The sequence below is a fragment of the Alternaria hordeiaustralica genome (assembly GCF_023758085.1).
Source record: "Alternaria hordeiaustralica strain BMP 2776 chromosome Unknown scaffold_8, whole genome shotgun sequence".
NCBI lineage: Eukaryota > Fungi > Ascomycota > Dothideomycetes > Pleosporales > Pleosporaceae > Alternaria > Alternaria hordeiaustralica.
Window position 1 is genome coordinate 386,753 of NW_026056780.1, and position 19,665 is coordinate 406,417.

General features: G+C 52.7%; 3 protein-coding genes across 3 annotated transcripts; 1 reads left to right on the top strand and 2 right to left on the bottom strand.

The window, feature by feature from the left end:
- Nucleotides 1–1,712, bottom strand: J4E84_005003 (uncharacterized protein; the record flags this gene model as incomplete). The annotated part of the gene is made up of 4 exons (XM_049387603.1): nucleotides 1–344; nucleotides 397–1,211; nucleotides 1,269–1,344; nucleotides 1,406–1,712. 4 exons carry the CDS (start codon nucleotides 1,710–1,712, stop codon nucleotides 1–3), a joined length of 1,542 nt encoding a protein of 513 aa, XP_049244581.1.
- Nucleotides 1,713–10,332: 8,620 nt separating this feature from the next.
- Nucleotides 10,333–13,915, top strand: J4E84_005004 (uncharacterized protein; the record flags this gene model as incomplete). The annotated part of the gene is made up of 3 exons (XM_049387604.1): nucleotides 10,333–10,417; nucleotides 10,477–13,782; nucleotides 13,833–13,915. The coding sequence occupies 3 exons, from the start codon at nucleotides 10,333–10,335 to the stop codon at nucleotides 13,913–13,915; spliced, it is 3,474 nt and encodes a 1,157-aa protein (XP_049244582.1).
- Nucleotides 13,916–17,423: 3,508 nt separating this feature from the next.
- On the bottom strand, nucleotides 17,424–18,671 carry J4E84_005005 (uncharacterized protein; the record flags this gene model as incomplete). The annotated part of the gene is made up of 4 exons (XM_049387605.1): nucleotides 17,424–17,643; nucleotides 17,695–17,933; nucleotides 17,984–18,442; nucleotides 18,492–18,671. The coding sequence occupies 4 exons, from the start codon at nucleotides 18,669–18,671 to the stop codon at nucleotides 17,424–17,426; spliced, it is 1,098 nt and encodes a 365-aa protein (XP_049244583.1).
- Nucleotides 18,672–19,665: the final 994 nt, after the last annotated feature.

Sequence of the window (19,665 nt, forward strand, 5' to 3'; positions counted from 1 at the left end):
CTAATCGATGCAAGTATACGCTTCGTATTGGTCAGCGTTCTGACCTTCCAGCACTGCATGCTGTGGGTATGGGCAAAGCCTCCTTGTCCTGTTACTTCCATCTGAAGGCTCCGTGGCCAGAACGTACTCAGGAGCTACACCATCCTCTACCCATGGGATGAGAGCTTCGAGAGAGTGGTACTTTCCAGGAACCTGAGGATAACTAGCAGCGGGGCCGCAGTGACCACCACCGGGGACCATGAACAAGCGCCAGAAATCATTGAGTTGTGCCTCGCCGTAGATGGCTTTCGCTTCGTTGTGCTGATCGATAGGCCAAGTAGGTGCGTTGAAAGGGTCAGCCCAGCCTATCCGCGTAAGTCTGATTTCGTGCTCGTGTAAATCTGGTGGACGACAAACCTTGCGATGCGACAAGTTTTCCGCCTCGAGCCTTGAATGCATCGAGTCTTGGGGATGTTGCAGTGATTAATGGACCTGCAATCTCGTCCACAATCTTGACGTCGTTCTGGAAGTCGAAAGTTGTGTAATCATAGCTCAAGTTCTTGAAGACAAGGTTCTGCAATATAGGTACTGCATACGCGGTGTAGAGAGTTTCTTCCAGCAGAAGCCATTCGGATTCCGATCCCTTTGCAAACCCGGGGTATATATCGGCCCCAGGTCCAGCGTAGAACGCCTCAAAAGTGGCAAGCTGCGTCTCATTCAGACATGTCGTCCTGTTATTCTCAACTTGAGCCTGCCCGGACTGACACAGTAGTGATGTGATTTCGAAGTCGCACTTGCTTGGATCGTCGATCACTCCGTCTTTCACGCCATCAATGTCATCACACTTCTCCAGTGCTGCATCCCTTGCAAACGTGAGTACGTCCTGGGCTAGAAATGCACCAGGCTTCTGTGCGTGAAGGCCGTTCCACAGAAACGAAAGGATGAGGTGCGAGTACCAGTTGCCGGCACTTCCTGCAACAATACCATCGAAGATATCGGGATGGTACTGGGCCAGTGCATATCCTTGAGCACCACCTGTAGAACAGCCTGAGAAGTAAGATTTCCGTGGCGGGCTTTGGAAGAACGTCGCTGTGATGGCTTTTGCTGGTACAGTGAACATCGCGATCGAATCCCGGATCCACGCTGCGGTCTGGGCATATGAGTGAAGGAACGGAACATAGCTTCCTGGCTCGGAAACGCCGTTCTCGGAAACCAAATGTCCAGAGTCACACCTTGAGGCCTATGAGTTAGCTCAACATGGCAAGATACAGATGGGGCAAAAGACACACCCTCCAACAGCGAGGCCAGAGTTGAGATTCGTCGCCATTGCCTGGTAATCTATCACGCCTGCAAGTCCGCCATTGCCTTCATGATGATGTCAGCAACCACGAGGCACAAGCATTGATCTGACTGATTCAATACGTACCGACAGACAAATAGCGCCCATTGTAGTTTTCGTTTTCGGGTAGCCAGACTTCAAAATTTAGTGTGTTATTTGGACCATATGGCATGAGTCCAACAACACGGCAGAAGGAAGCTGTATTTGTCTCCGTGATATTCTGAGCAGCTACAGCTGATATTTCTGCAATCCCGCCAATGTTTACACGACTGGAGTTGACAACGTAGTCCACACCGTGTCGTAACGAAGTACAACTGTCATGGTCCACAGGGCTAGCAAGTGCTGCCGCCAATAACGCGGCAAACGTGAGCTGTGTGTAAGCAAAGTACAGCATGGCAGAGACTTCAGGATCGTAAGAAGGAGTGAAGCGCTTGTTCGTAATAACATGGGAAGTATTTGTTCTTTATGGCGCGTGGCCCTCGGCCCGATCGTCACTTCCGTAGAATGTCAATACGCACAAGCGTCGGTGACGATCACCGAAAGTTTTCTCAACGAGTCAGTAGTCTATCGCGATGAATTTCCAAAATCTACCGAGCAAGGGTCTGGTCATTGTGGACGGCTCACGATGCGGAGTGGTTTGCGGGGTGGATCGGGCGGGCTGACCGACGTGGAGAAAAGACAATCGGCGACGGGCGACCGAGCCCGAGTGGGAGCTAGACTAGATTGGGTGGATGTCCGGTACAACAGAGACCGGACATCTGCCTCCAGATTGCTTATATACCCGCAGCACTGGAGAGCAGCTTGGACTTCCTGCAGCGACCGCACTCTCCTCGCTCGCATCAAATTGGCATTCGCGGCATCTGAACACATCAAATTTGACTTTGTGCCGCCTTTGCCATGGGTGTGTTATGGTGATGATTTTGGAAACTGTTCGAGAGAAAGCAAAGGAAATCTCTCATCAAACATCCTACTCTTCGTTGGGAGACATGTATCTCTTTCTTGTATGTTTGAGTGTTTTTGAAGATGCGGTAATTCAGGGGGGAAAAGTAAGCAATGTTGACACTGGGTTCATGTATTCGCGCTGAAGTAACACATAAGACGTTGTTGTCGATACTGTTTGGTCACAGTCCACATGTTGTGCATATAAAAAGCTCTGTGGTTTGTACTGGGGTGCTGATTTAATGGTGTTATAGGAGTAAGGAGATAAAGTCATGAAGTCGAAGAAAAGAAGGCAAAGCCATTCGAATCCGCTCGCGCCTCTTTGCCCGGAGACATGTATACGTCGTTGACTCTTTTTGAAGTGCTGGCCAGACAAATTGTAGTAAGACAAGAGAAGACGCGGGAAGGCTGGTAGATTTATAGGTGGAAGGACGGAAAGACATCCGGTGACACCATGTGTCTTTTTGTGTGCTACGGAACCCTTGTCTTTCACCTCCCCATGGCGTATTCGTTCCATGTTTTTGATTACGCTCGTGTAAGAGAGCAGAAAGAGGGAACAGCCAGAGACATATTCTTTTGGTCCTGGGATTTCGGAAACATTAACTCTGCCAGTTTGAGTTTTTGAAAAAGCTAAGACCTGGTGTATTGGGGAAGAAAGAAGAACGGGCAGCTGGGAGGTATTTATATGCACCAGCCTAGCCCACGATCATTCAGAGATCACTGCCCACTTAATTTGCTCAGATAGAAACCCCGTATCTCAGCGATGGAGGCCGGTATCAGTTCGAGAGCTTGACCTTTTGATCAAAAATTGGGCAGAAGAGGACAAGCTCGGCAGATGTTCGACCATATAATCTCGGGAGTAAGCCCCGAGCAGACATATTCCAGGAGAATGTTTGTTTCTGTAGCTGTGATACGGCTACTTCATTGGAATGAAGGCCTCTGGATCTTTCTCACACACATGGCGTTTCCGTACAGGTGTTTTAAGAAGGAACGCTTTAAGTGTGTCGAAACTTGGGAGGAAGTAAAGAAGAAAGCGTTGCGAGAGGGTGAGCACCATATACCCATACTGACGGACACACTAACAAATCGTATCCTGCCTTTCAGAACATTCATGGGTTCTGAAATTATTTCTGTGCCACATAGGTAGGAAGCAGCTCCATTGCTTTCGTGATACTAAGCAGCGAAAGGACTAGCTGCTATGTAGAAAGCCATTGCCTTTAACGCAGCATAAAGCAGATTGTACAGTATTTCTGGAGGCAGCACTTACGCCGAGAGCATCGCGATATCCTCGTCGACTTTTTGCAGAACCATAAGGCGCACTTATGCGGCTTTTTGAGAAGGAAGAGTTCTCGAGACACATGGGAACTTTCCTGGTTCATTTTTTTGGACACATGCTGTGGGGAACTCTGTGCAAGGAATAGCAGAGAAAGGGCGCCGTGAGAAGGTTTATATACGCCATCTTAGAGGTGCCGTTCTCCGCGGGCATGTGGGGATTTTGTAGTACTTTTAGCTCCTAATTATCTCAGAAAGGCAGAACGACCACATAGCATTCTTTGAGTGCGTTTTTTGAACCACTTCTCCAGTCATGAAATCATCGATATAGGCTTTTCGGTGTTTCGCAAATGCACCGCCGACTCCAGACATACGCACCGGCTTTCTCGTTTTGATTGCGTTCTCGACCAGATACTCGCAGCATGTCAGCGGTTCGTCGCATTTTCTGCACCATATCTTGGCAAATATTCATTTTTGGAAGTCGCAAGCCAGATGTTTGGAGAAAGAAAGAAGAGAGAGGAAGCATAAGAACTATCCTGGTGTATTTATAGCAAGCCATGTTGGGAAAATGTGTCTTTTGATCCTGCGCCTGCGCAACATTAGGCATCAGTGTTGTCCTTTTCTTTGGGCATTCGCATCGACGCAGGTACTCGCAGGAGCCACATGCCACGAATGACATGAATTCTAGAATCGATATTTTCATAGGAGACCGGCATGGTAGTTTTGGTGGGTGGTCTGTCTCAGAGCAGACCACACATGTATCGGCAAGCTTGTGGTTTTGGAAGAGCTCAATGCGCTTTTGGTTCCGAGGTGCAGAGCGAAGAGAGAACATGAGACATCGAGAGACGAGAAGACCCCCGGTGCTTCCCATGCATAGCCCCAGATCATCTTTCGAGTGTTCAGGGACATTGAAGTTTTGATGGAGTTGAAATGGAAGTCGTCCACATATAGGCAGTCGATAGTTGTTTTCGCGCTCGCCACAACATGTCCAATCTTAACTTTTCATTTTTGTGCAAAGCAGAAGAAAGACTCAAAGACATCAATCGGCAATCATGTAGTTTTTGACACTGTAGGAAGTGTGTTTTTGATGCGCTGAGAGGGTGGTGTCTCCAAGGATAGCGCAACAACATGATCTTGGTCGTTTTCGGTTTAGAGCCCAAGACCGCGCCGAAAATCATCGGAGCGTTCTGTGTGACTTTTGTTTTGGTCAAATATAGAGGTCAATCGTCATGGTAGGAGAGAGAGGAAGGAAAACGGTCAATTTATATGCGAATGCGCCATTGCCAAGGCATCGGTTTCAGAGTGTTGTACTTCGTACAGGGCAACAGCGTAATGCAGACTGAATGCGAAAAGTGTGGTGCAGACTATACAGGAAGACGATAGAAGGGATAGACTTGCGCATGCCTACAATGCTTGTATTGAAGGGTTATGCATATGGTGATGGAGGTCTGAGTAGACCGATTGAGGTAGCATGAGAGAAAGTTGGACGGAGAAGCGAAACAGATAGATTCAAGATCAAAATGATACGACTGAACCTCCCTTTGCTTTCGTGTGTACACAGGAGCAGGTGTTGCTCGTTATTCGTGATGCAGCGTCATCTAAGCTCTCCAAGCTCTTCTACACTTCCCGCTCACACCACCTCCACACCACTAGTCCCAAAGAAACAACGCATTAAAGTCCCGAAGATCTTCGCAAGCCCTCCAGATCGCAAGGTGGGAGAGCAACTCGGTACGTGATGCGAGCGGCCAGTTCCGCACCCAGCGCCATGCCGTCATACCATCACCTGCCGCCCCGACAGCGATCAATCAGGCCTAGCCTTCACACCCCAGATCGAAACCCTATCTCTCGCCCGAACATCGGTATACACATTCTCGCATGCATGCCAGATACCGGTCGTGTGAAACTGGAAAAGGGCTGCGCAAAAAAAGGACTTGGTGTTGCGTCAGCAGGCTGCGTAACATTATGCGTGTCATACAACAGCATGCAGGAGCTGTGAACGGTATCCCGTAGCCGGATTGCCTGTTGTCGTGAAGAGATCATTCTTGACTTGCCACACGATGCAAGTGTAGGTTGTAGCAAGAGTACCTCGGAGTAAGTATCCGCGTCGTAACGAATTTCCGTTCGCAATAGGGCGCGGAGCTGGACGCCGTGATGTTACATAGCCACCGTGATCGATCCACTTAGTAGGTTCGCGGATGGCTAGTAGCCTGTTCATCTGTCGCTGTTGAGCCGTGGACTTCTTTTCTTGGTATAGATGAGTGGATCTTGTGTGGAGAACTCTGGGGCGCGGAGGCGAAGGGTTTTTCCCGGCGGCGTGGGGTGTTGGGATGCGGGAACAGAAAATAGGTATCGCCGTGAAGGAATTCTCATTCACGTGAGGCTGAATTGGTTTCTGGAAGAAGATGAGGCGACCGTAAATAGCCGGAAGGATGCGTAAAGTTAAACGGTGCTTACGCAACTTAATGGGAAAATAAAGCCAAAAGACGGACTCAACAGGTAAGAGGACGTGTCAAGCCACAGGGTCGGGAATGGCAGCTAGGATAGACCCTAGATCTCGAGTCGCATTTACCTGGGATAGCTTGCGACGAACCGCTGAGCTTCGCTTCATCTGCATGCTGTAGCAGGATTGCATTCGAAAGAACAGCCACCCTTACTCCCGAGTATTGACAAACGCCTCATAATCGTGATAGTGTATTCCTACGCGGCCTCAACACATCATGTTCAAGATGTCGCGGAGCCGGGTGAGTGAAAGACCGAAAGCTTACCATAATCGGAGGTGTCACAGGAACAACAACTCGGGGACTTAGAGGTAGTATCGGCTACCGCGGAAGACGTCTAGTTCGACCTATCGGGAGATGGCGATGAAAGCCAAGCGGCAGGTGATAATCGACTACGGTGCAAAGTACCGCAGCTCCTGCAGGATCGTGTCGCTGTGGCCATGACGTCGGGTCTGACTCTTTGACAACTCAATCGAAAGGGTTGAGCGTCAAGTAGTCGCTCGCGCTTAGGGTCACAGGTACAGAGCTCTAGGTGGCGAAGCGGCAGTGCATCCTAGGATGCGGCGAGGTACGTACCAAGCGTGCACGTGAGCTGCAGACTAGAATCCTAGCGTCGCTTCAAATCGTGTGTCAAGCCCCACTTGGTCTAGCTTCTCCTGGTGCTATACAGTGGGTAGACTGCTGGGCGTCAGCAATGCTGCGTTATATTTGGGCGCTCAACGTCGAGGCTCAAACGACTGCAGTAATATGGGGTGATCTTTCGACTGCGTTAAGCGAACTAGAACAAGAGAAGCAGTGCGCCTAAGGCAAAATACGTAGTGCCGTTACCTTGCGTGCAATTGAGTGGAACACCATGCTTTTGCGTTGCGTGCACGCTGATCTGTTGTGAGCTTGTGGTTGTGATGCTTCCAGACTCAGCTTTCGCACCTGTTACTCCGAACAGCTCCCAGTGCGGATGGTAACGGAAAACGGCTCATACATGCCTCATGCAGGTGTGTGATAGGTGGAGCTGCAGGGCGCAACACTGCTGGCGGTTCGCAGACGTCGAGATGAAGTACGAGGGGCAATTGTCTGGGGAGTGCGCCGGGATAACCTTATCGGGTTAGGCGTGCGTCATCGGTTCGAGCGGGCTTGAAGCGAACGGGAAGAAGCAGACGCTCGTCATTAGATATCTGCATGGTCGGTCGGCATCATGTTCGCGACTGTGCTGTAGACTCGTCCCGATGGTTGCACAAAGGAAGCACGTCATGCTGCACGAGCAGTCCAACGTGTCGTCGTTACGCGGCCGCGAGAATGCTGCTCGGTGGTAAGACGCGCATTGGCAGATGCGAACATTGCAAATCTGGTACCTACACAAGCTATCGCGCAGTGGTTATTTGCTCTCCTCGCACCAATCGCGACGGATTGTACAAATCCTAACGTTTCATTCCATGGCCAAGCCACCTGGGATTGTCGGCAGAAGTGACGGGAGAGCCATGCAAATATTTCGCCGGGGAATTTATCGATCATCGATACTTGCGTTTGGCGAGCAATCTGGTGAGATGTCAGAAAGTATAGACAAGGACCGGGATGCAGATCGAGTGGTATGTGCGTTGACAACTGCATTTGCATAGACGATCTTAAGTGGCTCAGCGAACATTTACAGCCACGATCAGCAGTAGGAAGTCGAAAGCTGCTCCTGCTCGTTCGGTACATCTTCTACAGTGCTTCGATTGACGTAGATGGCTTTGGTGTCGCTGAAGGATTGCTCCGTGGCTCCACCATGTGGCCGTTCGATTGTAGATCAGCCACGAGCTTACTGTGGTCGTGCACCAGCAGCCGATCTTCATTGCCACAAAGCGCAACGTCACTGGCTAGGGTCTCTTGCAATACTTCAACCGCGAGATAGCAGCATGGTCATAGCCGAAGTTTGAATTTGGCAATGCAGACCCGACTGGCGAAGCAGCATGATGCTTAAGCCGAAGCGAGCGTAGCGGGAGGCCGAAAAGACGATAGTAGCCTGACGATGCCGTCATGCGCGGTGGATGCTCCAGTACGCGTAGGAGGGCGACGCGACAGACCGAGAACGTCAGGGTCCTGGGCTGCCGAAGGTCAGGTGCAGTAGTATACCCACCGCGGCCTGCGGAATGAGACAGGGCGTGAGAGATTTTTGTCGTCGCTGCCATCGGCTCTTTCCACATCCGCTGCTACGATGGGGCAACTGTGGTTCGCGACGTTGCAGTACCGGTTCTCGCAGCAAGCGCATGTACTCAACAGACGGCCAAAGACGACGGGATCAACGCTGCGAGGTGGTGATAGGTGGGCGGGTCGAGCAGCAGCGACAAGGGCTAGGACGACGGCGATGGGAACTTTGCAGGCCGTGGTCATGCGGCGCTATGTGGCATGGGTCTCTGGGCAGTCCATGCTTTACCCCAGATCTCGAAGCAGGCTAGCCGCCTTTGCTGCCGCCGTCCAAGCTCTGCAGGCTCGACCTTGGATTTCCTGGGGAAGTTTGCAGGTGTTGCAGCCCTCACCGATGTCAGCGCAAGCAGCTATCCGCCTGTGTAAAAGCAATTGAAGTCGCCCGGCGGTGCTGAGTGGAGCGCTGGCGGCATAGCGTGCTGTCAGTAGTTGCCCGTTCCTATAGTTAGGCGCTTGACGGCCGCAGCTGCATGGGCCGTGTATGCGAGGCCCATTGTTGTGCGCGCATCTTGCAGCACCCAGCATCGTTCGCCAGTATCGGTGACAGGCTGCTGAAACTCGCTCTCGGAAGCCCGAGCATGGTCGTGCCTCTAGACCCGTGCGGTACTCTGGGTATCCTCAGGGACGAGTAGCTCTCTCGCCAATTAATATGCAACCGGCAGGCCATTGGAGCTCCACAATCTATCTCCGCCAGGCGAAATGAAGCCGCCCTCGTCGGGAGCATGTTATAGATGCTGCGGCTTGCTCTTCGAGGCCGATTCCACTAATAACGGAGGTGGGTGGTGTGCAGTGTACAGTACTGCAGCGAGGACGATTGCTACAGGGAGCCGAGGCCATAGCTGTGGGCCCCTGGCGCAGTTGCTGCAGCCAAGCCGCGAGTAGTCCTGAAGGCGACGCTGCTGATCGCAGACGCCCATCGCTGCCTCTTCAGACGCGCAGGTAGAGGCGAGGGCATCGCAACGGAAGTACTCCGGACAGGACCCCTGCGCCAGAATGGCCGTTTGCTGGGGGCTCCACTTGGGAGAAGCCCTGGTGCTTGCAGGCCCGTCGAAGAACCTGGGGCGCTGGCCAGTTGCATGACACACTCGCCGCCTAGCTCCAAAGCTTTACGAGCCGTGAAGTCTGGGGATCTGCTTACAATTCGACGAGGCCGCCGTCGCCGTCGCTGTGCCTGATCTCGACACCTCCAGCTCCCTCGCCACAGCTCGACCGCGTGCGACTTGCTCTGCGTGCTTCCTGACTCTCGCTGCTCGTTGTAATAGCTCTCGTCCCGCGAACCTTGGCCCGTGCCCGAATCCCCAGACTCGGCCTGCCCTCTGCACCTCCGACCAATCGTTGTGTCGTCGCCCAATTGCTCTGCCCGGGACCGAAGGTTGTGTCTGCGCTGTAATCTAGCCTTTTGGGCCGTACCAGCCAAAAGCCGCCGGCGCCTCCAGCAAGCACCGCTGGTACAGACGCTTACATCAAGGCTGGACCCTCGTGCTCAACCAGCTCCACCATCTGCCACTGCCTCTGCTACTGCTGACCACAGGCCTCTCGCACTGGCTTCACGCTCTCCGGGACCAGCGGTAGACACGTACGCACGCCGACCTATGTACGGACCGGACCAACTACATCACACGTCCGTTTTCCTGGTACCTTTCTTCCCTCAGCGTAGGCTTGCTCTTGTTGCGAGTCCTTGCCAGGTACCCAGCTTGCCTACCTCCGACCACTTCGACCAAGGTCCCCTGCAGCTATCAATTGGCTTTTGCTGTACATTAGCATTGTCATCCCAAGATCCAATTCCATCTTGATATCCCACTGCTACGAGCTGCGGCCGCGAGACGCTGCGTAAACAAGCTCTTAGACGCTCTTTCCACCTTAGAGGCCTATACAAGGTACTTTCGTCTGCTCCAGCTGGTCGTACCTCATCATTCGCTGACATTTGTGTGTGTTGGCAGCCTCTGATTCAGTAGATTCTTTGTTTACTCCGAGAGCTTGCTGCCCCGCGAGCTGCAACGAGCTCGATCCAAGACAGCTCACATTTCAGTACCATCAGTAGTCCGCTTCCAGTCACCTTGAGGCGGGTGTATTTTCGACTCGATTGTGGACCTGATTGGTGTTTTGCCAATCCGATACATGATCATGGCGAAAGTGGAAAGCACGAGCCTGCCAGGCCCCGCGACCTCGCCGGGCGACGACTCCAACGGTTCAGGCAGCGCCAGCAACTGTGAGTAGGAGCGACCGCCACACAACACCATGGTAGCTGACAAAGATGGCTAATCGCAGCTTCCGCATCTACAGCCAAGCCCGCAACCTCGCCCACCGTCCAGACCTTCCCTCCGCCCAAGAACGACAAGCCCCGGCCGCACGTATGCGCGACGTGCACACGCTCATTCGCGCGCCTAGAGCATCTCAAGCGACACGAACGATCCCACACAAAAGAGAAGCCCTTTGAGTGCCCCCAGTGTACGAGATGCTTCGCGCGACGCGACCTCCTCCTACGTCACCAGCAGAAGCTCCACCAACAAGGCGCGACCAACACAAGACCCCGCAATGGACGTAGGGAAAGCACGACCGGCCTGCCGCCCAACCCTGCCGCCCGTGTACGCAAGAACTCGGTCTCAAGCAATGTGGGCGGCGCCAAGGGCAATGTCATGAGGCCACGCGCAAACACCATCAGTCACATCGACCCGACCGCCCTCAACAGCTTTCTCGCCACACATGGAACTTCGATAGCTGGCGGCAGGGGAGGCCACCCAGGTCATTCACACCATTCGAGCCTATCGGGAATTAGTCAGTTCGACTACAGGGGCATGTCGACAGCTGCCGGCAACCATGGCCAGTCTCACGGTCTACCAAGACTAGACACCCATATGGGATTCGGTATGGGTGGCGGTCTTCGCACGGCTCCCATCCCAGGCATGGCTGGTTCTGATGACCGTGAGCTCGAGAAGTTCTTCGGCTCGTCAGCGGCTTCTACGATTAACCCGAACCAGCTGCACCACTTCAACGCAGGCATCGCACTTCCACAATCGCCCTTCAAGCAATTCGCTAATCCCTTCGCCGGCAACAATCCTATTGAGGAAGACGATTTCGGCTGGGGAATGGGCATCGACAGCAACATGGTCTTCACCGGAGCCAACGAGTCGGCTCTTGACGGCTCCTCGCCATCGGCCATCAGCACTGCGAGTCAGGGTGCTTTCAACGACATGATGCTGGACGGCTCAAGCCAACAAAACTCAGCAGCCATGTGGCACAACCCTCTAGTCGCGCACACCAGCATCAACCCAACCGCCTTCACACTCGATGCCATGGCTCCGGTCTTCCCTGAGCTTATGATGAACAACAACACTTCACAAGAGCTAGGCGATCAGGGCGTTCAGAACGATTTCTACTCGTCTACTCCACCTCCTTTAGTGGCCATGAGCCCTTCAGCTGGTATACCCGGTATGCCGAATCAGTACTTTCAGACGCCCATGACTTTCGCTTCTGATGCCCGCAGCATATCATCTTCCTCATTCAACGGCAGCGCAAGGCACAGTTCTGTCTCATCATTTTCCACTGAAACCATTACAGACTCTACGCGGCAGGCTATGATGTTCAACTTGACTCAAGCCATGGGCTACGGTCATGGAGCTCAACGGAGGTTCTCGCAACCCGCAGTCAGCTCGCCTCTGTCCAATGGTACCGGGAAACCTTCAGCCCAGGCTGGTATACTCCCTAGCACTGTCGACATCCAGCGCTACGTCAATGCGTACATTCACTACTTCCACCCGCACTTACCTTTCTTGCACATCCCCACACTTTCTTTTGATACCCCGGCGTACACATACCAACTTCGCTCGGCCGGAAACTACAGCCAAGATACCATGGTTGGCGGCGGTGGATGTCTCATCCTCGCCATGGCCGCGATAGGTGCTTTGTACGAATATGAGCAGAATGTCGCAAAAGAATTGTTTGAGGCTGCGAAGAAGCTGATTCTATTCTACCTTGACGAGCGCCGCAAAGCTGGACTCTCGGCTGTCAACGGGTCGAATGCCGCAAACGACCACATCAACAAACCACCACTCTGGTTAGTGCAGGCTATGTTGCTCAATCTCATCTTCGGTCACAGCTGTGGCGATAGACAGGCCGCTGAGGTTGCGAGCACCCATTGCGCAGCACTTGTAAGCCTTGCTAAAGCTGCTGGCTTGGATAAGCCAACCGCTCCAGAGCAGACTTCTTCCAGTCCACCCAACCATACTAATGGCGACAATGTGGAGATGTCTGACGAATCGAGCTCGCAGTTTGGCCAACATGCAGATAGTGTGGACGAACACGCCCAGTGGATTCAGTGGAAGAAGATCGAAGAGCGTAAGAGGACTTACTTTGCCATCTTCTCCATGTCGAGTCTGCTTGTATCCGCTTACGCGCATTCTCCACGCATACTGAACTCAGAGATACATCTAGACCTACCCTGCGAAGAGGATCTCTGGTCTGTTGACAGTCCTCAGACGTGGGTGGCTATGGGCGGACCAATGATCGCTCAGCAACGCGGTTTGTCTTTCATCTCGGCCATGACATACCTTCTCGAAGCCAGTTCACGGAATACCACCTCGCGGATGCGAAACTCCTACCCCCAGGCATTTGCAGGCGGGCAGCCAATGAACGGACCCTCTGAGAGCGACATCCGGCCCAGCACATTCGGTTGCTATGTGCTGATCAATGCTATGCACGTTTACATTTGGGAAACGCGGAACAGACACAACGGTCGCTTGTGGAAGGCCCAAGAGACAGAGGCCATGCATGCTCAGGTGGAGCCCGCTCTCAAGGCCTGGCAAGTCGCGTGGAGGGCCAACCCGAACCACAGTATTGAGCGCCCCAGTCCCTTTGGTCCTCTTTCCGCCGACTGTATCCCATTACTAGACTTGGCCTATGTCAGGCTCTTTGTCAACCTTGGTCGCGCGAAGGAGCTCTTGTGGCAGCGCGATTTTGACGGCATGGCGAACGAACTCGCCAGAGGCATTGACATCGTCGGCCAAGCAGACGGGACACCTGAGAGGTTTGCATCGATGGATCTCAACTCAGGTTCTCCAGGCCAAATGGGCTCACAGGACCACGTGAGTCCCGGAAATGCGGCAAACGGTTTCTCCAACTCTCAGTCGTCCAAACGCGAAAGGCATCTCCGAAAGGCCGCTTTCTACGCTGCTGACTCCCTTTCCATGGCAGACAAACTGGGTGCCTCGTACGCTGACTTCACGGCTCGGGAGCTTCCCAACTCATCCGCGTTGTGCACTTTCGATTGCGCTCAGGTCCTTGCTGAATGGGTTGCAACTGTGCAAGACCGTGTTGGTCGTCATATGGGCGTGCTCGGTAGAGATGAGATTGATTTTGCGGGCGTGCCAGCTGTTGTACTTCTTGAGGAGGAAGACATTAAGCTGCTACAGAAGATCTCTGATATCCTCCACCATGCTGATATGAAGCTGGCTTACGACATATCGTCCAACAACCTACCGATGCTGGGTAGTCTTTCCAACCTCGGGCATTGCGGTTACGGAACCAAGTTGCTGATGGTGACGGCTTACATGCTGTCAAAGGCCGCTGTCTGGCCTGGTGAGTCTGCCTGCTCAAAACCTGTACAACGTCTGCTAATATGACAATAGTAACCCATGTCCAAGCTCGTGCACTCGAGGCGCATGCCCAGCACATCAGTCAGCGAGCAGAAAACTCGCTTCATATCCAGTGATCATCTGCCTTCTTCGAGCTTGTACAGTACTAGACTTCTTCGGCTGTCGATATGCCTACTGCACCGTGTGTGCCTCTCGGATACCCTTTTATTCACACATTTTCCATTGGGTTACGACATTCTCAAATAACGACCAAACCCTCATTCATTGATGGGCCTTCTTGTACAGCTTGCTTCGTTGATCTGGATCAAACGCACTGCTTCGGTCGCTTAGCGACAGCTAGAGCACCCCCGTCTTCCAGGTACATATTATTACGGTGTGGACTGCACGTATCTCTTAACCACCCACACCGGAATAAAGGATTTTTTTTACCCACACCGGAATGATGGATAATAAAAATCCTTTATTCCGGTGTGGGTGGTTCCAGAGATACGTGCAGTCACCATCCGTCTACTCACCTTTGACGACATCGCTGCCAGTACTACTCCTGTTTTTTGTCATTTCAGGCGTTGGGGACAGGACGCAGGGCGTTCCTTCTCATCTTGATTTTTCGGGTTTTATTAGGAATTCGTACACATGGCGCTACGTATCGAGGCACGTTGCTGGAGAGCAATCGTGTCTGACCCGGCGGTGGCTGTAACACGCGCAGAGTAAGATGATACTACGAACAATCCTTTACGACAACCTGGGTATAGGGTATGGGCGGCGCAAATGGGACAATGGGTCAAAAAGTCAATTTTGATCACGCAGCTAGGGAATACCTGCATCACGAATGAAAAATCTACCACCCCAAACTCCATTATGCCTTGTGACTCCGCGATGTGCCGCTGATACTTCAACCGCCTTCTCCGGTGCAACCCCTACAATGAGATTCAGGTTCACCAAGCATTCTGATTCGCTCGTTGTACTGTGTCACCATCTTAGCGGGTGGCTTACGACTGCGGCGTTGTTCTCGAACCAAGCAGCGGCGACGCCGTTTTGAACCCAAAGATAGCCAAAAGCCACCTGAGCAAGATCAAGATCTGGACCCTTTCACGAAATGAAATCTAGCTACCAAAAGACATGTTGCGTGACTTGGACATACCCTCATCTCCGCGCACATCTCCACGGTAGACTACACCACACAAACCCCCCCAACCAATCCGCCATCCCGATGACCAACACCTCGATGCTCACACTACCCCAGTGCCCAGCCCAGGCTACACTAAGCCTCACAGCCTCACTCCTCTAACCCAAACACACCACGCAGCGCCGCCGCCGCCTTCGCCAAGCTCCTACGCGTAAAACCACTCGTACGCAGATCGAAGCACTAACGCACTAACCCAAATGCAACCACACACCACGTGTACATACGAGCGTGCGAGTCTCCATCAATCCCCCGGATGCGCTCGGATGACATGGAACACGGCCGGCACCATTGGCGGCGATGCAGCCGGTGCGCCAGCCGCAGAAAAACGTGTACAGTGTCGGAGGTAACTCCGGAGTGATCATGGGATTGGGTAGGCGCATGGGAATAGCGCGGACATGACATGGAGAGACGGCGCAGGGTACAGGGTCAGTTAAGGGTAGTGGGCAGGGTCAGGGTCAGGGTGGGCTGGGGAAGGAGGGATCGGGCGTGTGTTGCTGTTCCTGGATTTGAGAGGATGGGGGATTGATTGGGGTGAGAGGCCGGTCTTGGGATGTGTTACGTTTTGAGTGTGTTGAGCGATGGTGTTGGGGGTGGTAGGGCCGATGATGTGAGATGGGGGTGAGGCTGAGGCTGAGGTTGCGATTGGTGAGTGTGGAGTGGGAATATGTGGATGGGAATTGGAGTCTGGTATGCCATATGGAGTGTGTTTGTGGTGCTTACTGTGAGAGCGCGGTACTTTCTATGTGTGGATAGCATGGAACTTGTTGTGCAAGAGACTCGAGTATGTGTCGGCTACAGAGTTCACGGTAACATCAGCCCTCTGAACCCGCAGCCTTGACTATCCTTCGTTTACGAATTCTACGTGGCAGAAAATCGAGGTGTAAGGGCTGTCATTCGCGACTACCTGCCATGCGCACGCGAAGAGCTGGCTGCGACGCGTTGATTGGCTAGATTTGGAGCTTGGGTCGCGTACACCTTCCGCTACAGATCGGTCTTTCACGTCAACCACATTCGCGTTTCTGTTTCAACACATAGCCTATTTATCATCACACTCGATTCAAAGAAAGCATAGCAGAGAATAAGAAGCGTATCGGTTATCAGGATGTCGCGCCCAGCAGCGCGTAAGGCCGCTCCTAAGGGGGAATACATCGAGACCGTATGTCTCTCCTCCCCTTCCGCATCAACAAAACAGCAGAAAAACATGACATACTTCACTTCCTCTCCCCATCCTATCTTCCTCACTTTCTCGCTCCATCACATCATAATTTCGAACTATGGTCCTCCTCACTAACACCACCCCCAGGATTCCGGCAACAAAGTCTCCCGCCGCAGCGCGATCACCGGTACTGCCAACATCACGCTCGGCGGGCGCACCGTCATCATGGCCGACGTGCAACTGCGCGGCGACCTGCATCCCACACGCTCGGCACCTTCTTCGTCTGGTAAGGACGTGACGCCGACGAGCATCAGCATAGGGCGTTGTACGGTCATCAGCCAGGGCAGTGTGATTAAGCCGCCGAGCAGGATTAGTAGGGGCCAGGTGCATTATTATCCGATGAAGATTGGGGATAATGTTTTTGTTGGTACGTTTGTTCATTTCGATTTTTTTCCCATGTTGTGTTGTAAGATGGGTCTGGGTACGATGGATTAGAGGATGGAGGTGTGGTGTACGCCATGCTAAGAGTGACTACAGGACCGAACTCGACTGTTCAGGCTATTTCTATTTCTTCTCATGTTCACATCGGGCATCACTGCAACATCGGTCCTTTTGCTATCATTAAGGAAAACGTCAAGATATTACCACATACCGTTGTACCAGCGAACATGGTCATTGCGTCGGGATCTGTGGTGGGTGGTCAGCCGGCGCGGGTGGTGGGCGATGTAGGAGAAGGGTGGGGTGTTAGTGGAGGAGGTGGTGGTGGATTGGGTGTTGGCGGTGGAGGGGAGGAGAAGTGGGTTGAAGGTGGCGATCTCAGGGAGCTCGTTAGAAGTATTAGATGAGGGTGGGATTTGCGCGTGGGTTGAGACGGGATGGGGATGGAGAGATATGGCGAAGAGAGGAACAAGGTGATATCCAGGGAGGGTTGATGCATTCTTCCAGAACATTCGCATAATGTTATTTCTGGTTAGTTGAAGCTACCAAACTACAACACAGGTAGTTCATACCCCATCTCAAATATGTACAAAGAAAGAAGGCGAAAAGCGCCAAATAACCGAGCGCAAGACTTGCGCAACTCAGCCACTACCAACCATGCTGCATCGTAACTTCCAAGCCAGCCCTCGAATATCGCTACCTAATCATCATATGGACCGTAACAACCGTAGCGTTCGTATCACTCAAAATCTCCATGAAACGTATACATAGATCGCAACGAAGCGTCTCCATTCTCTATCCTAGCTATTACCCGCCCGTAGGTGGCCAACGTATTTACATCCATCTACACCATCTCGTTCCCCTTCTGCGCTTTAACCTCCATGGTGGTCAACTCAAACTCCCTCTTCTGGTAGATACCCTGAGTGTCCCAAGAATCGGGAGAGCTCTCGCTTTTCGTATCGTTAAGGGTGGTTCGTCCATCCGAGTAGATGTGCGCTTTGTGCGTGGATTTGGTGCCGATGGTTGGACCGGGGCCGAAACCGAAGCCGAAAAGGGATGGAGCTCTGTGTGATGTTAGCGTTTTGCGACAACGACAGTACAAGATAAGGACGTACCGGCTGCGTCGCCTTGTTCCTTCTGCGGTGGACGCCAGCTTTTTCGATGTAAGGGAAGTCTTGATGTCCCGGAGAAGAGGTCGCAATACGGGTATACACTGAACAATGATGGTGCCGACGATCTCCGAAGAATACCAAATGTTGGAATGAGCGTTGCGCCAGAAGTACCACTCGTCCTTCACGTTGCCCTCGTCCTTCCAGCCTGTGCGTACAGCAGATACGATCGCGACAAACATTCCCTATTCCAAAGTCAGTGGTGGATTATAGGGGCATACTTGAAGCGACGCACCAGACTCATGGCAACACAAAGCCCAATCTTTTCTACCTTCCGCATGTCGAGGTTCCACGTGATGACCCAGGGGAAGACTGCGAGGATAAAGTCCATGATGATGTTGTATACGTTGCCGCCTTCCTTGAAATCATCCCTGAACTTTGAATCGAGGCAGAAGTCCAACCGGTACCAGACGTCGTAGGATTCTTTGCCGCACACTTTTGCCCATTGGAGAATGACTTTGGCAATCATGTATGCATTCATGCTGCCAATGATGAACCATAGTATCCATTGGCCCCAGTTCTTAGTCAGCTTGAGCAAAGTGACGGCGAAGGCGGTTTTGGTGAGCGATTGGTTGATCAGTGTTCCACAGGAAGTAATGTTGATGAGTATGTGCATTCGATCGTCCCATGTGTCGGTCACATAGCCTGTGGCATACTCGGTTGTGATGATGGCGTTGTTGACAGCAAGTAAGACCTGTTACACCATCAGCTACGACTATCTGTGAGCCCAACAGGTGCCTTACCCATGCAACGAGGAGGATGTGGTCATCCCACCAGAGACCGTGGCGTCGTGTGACTTTGATCCATATCCGGAGCGCCAGGAAGAGTGATGCACCAGCAAACAACGCCCATAGCCCAATGTTCAACTCGAGCGAAGGATCCACGTAGTGGTGACCCGAATCATCGTGGTTCCGGCGGATCATGTTTTCCCAGCGGTCGGAACGGGATGCGGCATAGAAGCGAAATGAAGGAAACCGTAAAGAGTGAGATGTAGTCGCAGACCGACAAAGTTAAGAAACGAACGAACGAATGCCTCCGGCACTCTACACTGAATGACCGGGGTGGTGGGTGGAAGAAACGACGAACAAGAAACGCCGTAAAGTGCGAAGCGGCACGAGGTCTAGATGACATTTGCGCATCCCCGTGCAAGGATTCCAGGGATTTCCTGTTGTTAGCATCGATCACAGCCCAGCAAGCGACAATCTGCTTGACATTCCAGACTCGGAGGTTTTGAAATGAGTCCCATCTCGAAGGATGGTTGGTGGAACCACTATGCCGGTAGTGGGCAAGCCCCGGGCGCCGTCGCACGATAACAGCTGTATCTTCCGATGTATCCTGGGGAAGCTCGTGTTTGCTAACTGAGATAGACGTTAGTAGGCGAGCCTCCCATGGCTTGTGCTGACGCGGAAGGGCTCCGTCATTTAGTCTGCTTGGGAGAAGCAAGCAGCAGCTGCTCAGTGCCCTTTAAGCGGTGGTTTGACGACATTCAGATCAGCGATGGTCATGGCTACTGAGATAGCTGCCACACAGTGGGACAACGTCGCACAGATGTGCGAAACATGGCAAATGCCGCGACCGCGACCGTGCTTGCTTCTCCTGGGTGTGCGCAACGTTCCAAAGTCGTTCCAACGTCGCTCGAAACAGGCCACGTGCGGAAGACGCCACTGCGTCCGTGTACTGGCGGAGAATTACAACTGCGATTAACCTTGGGGGACGGCTCGATATTAATCGATGCATTGCAAACACCAGCTCAGCTGCGCCGAGCGTATGGTACGGAATGGGTAGGCCCGGGAAGCCGCAGTTATGCCGACCGGTAATGACTGGCATCCCCAGCGCGCAGACTTTGCTGTTGGGTTTCTTCGCAGAGTTGGACACGAAATCGATGAATCGCGAGGGAAGGGGTGGGAAAGAAGTGTT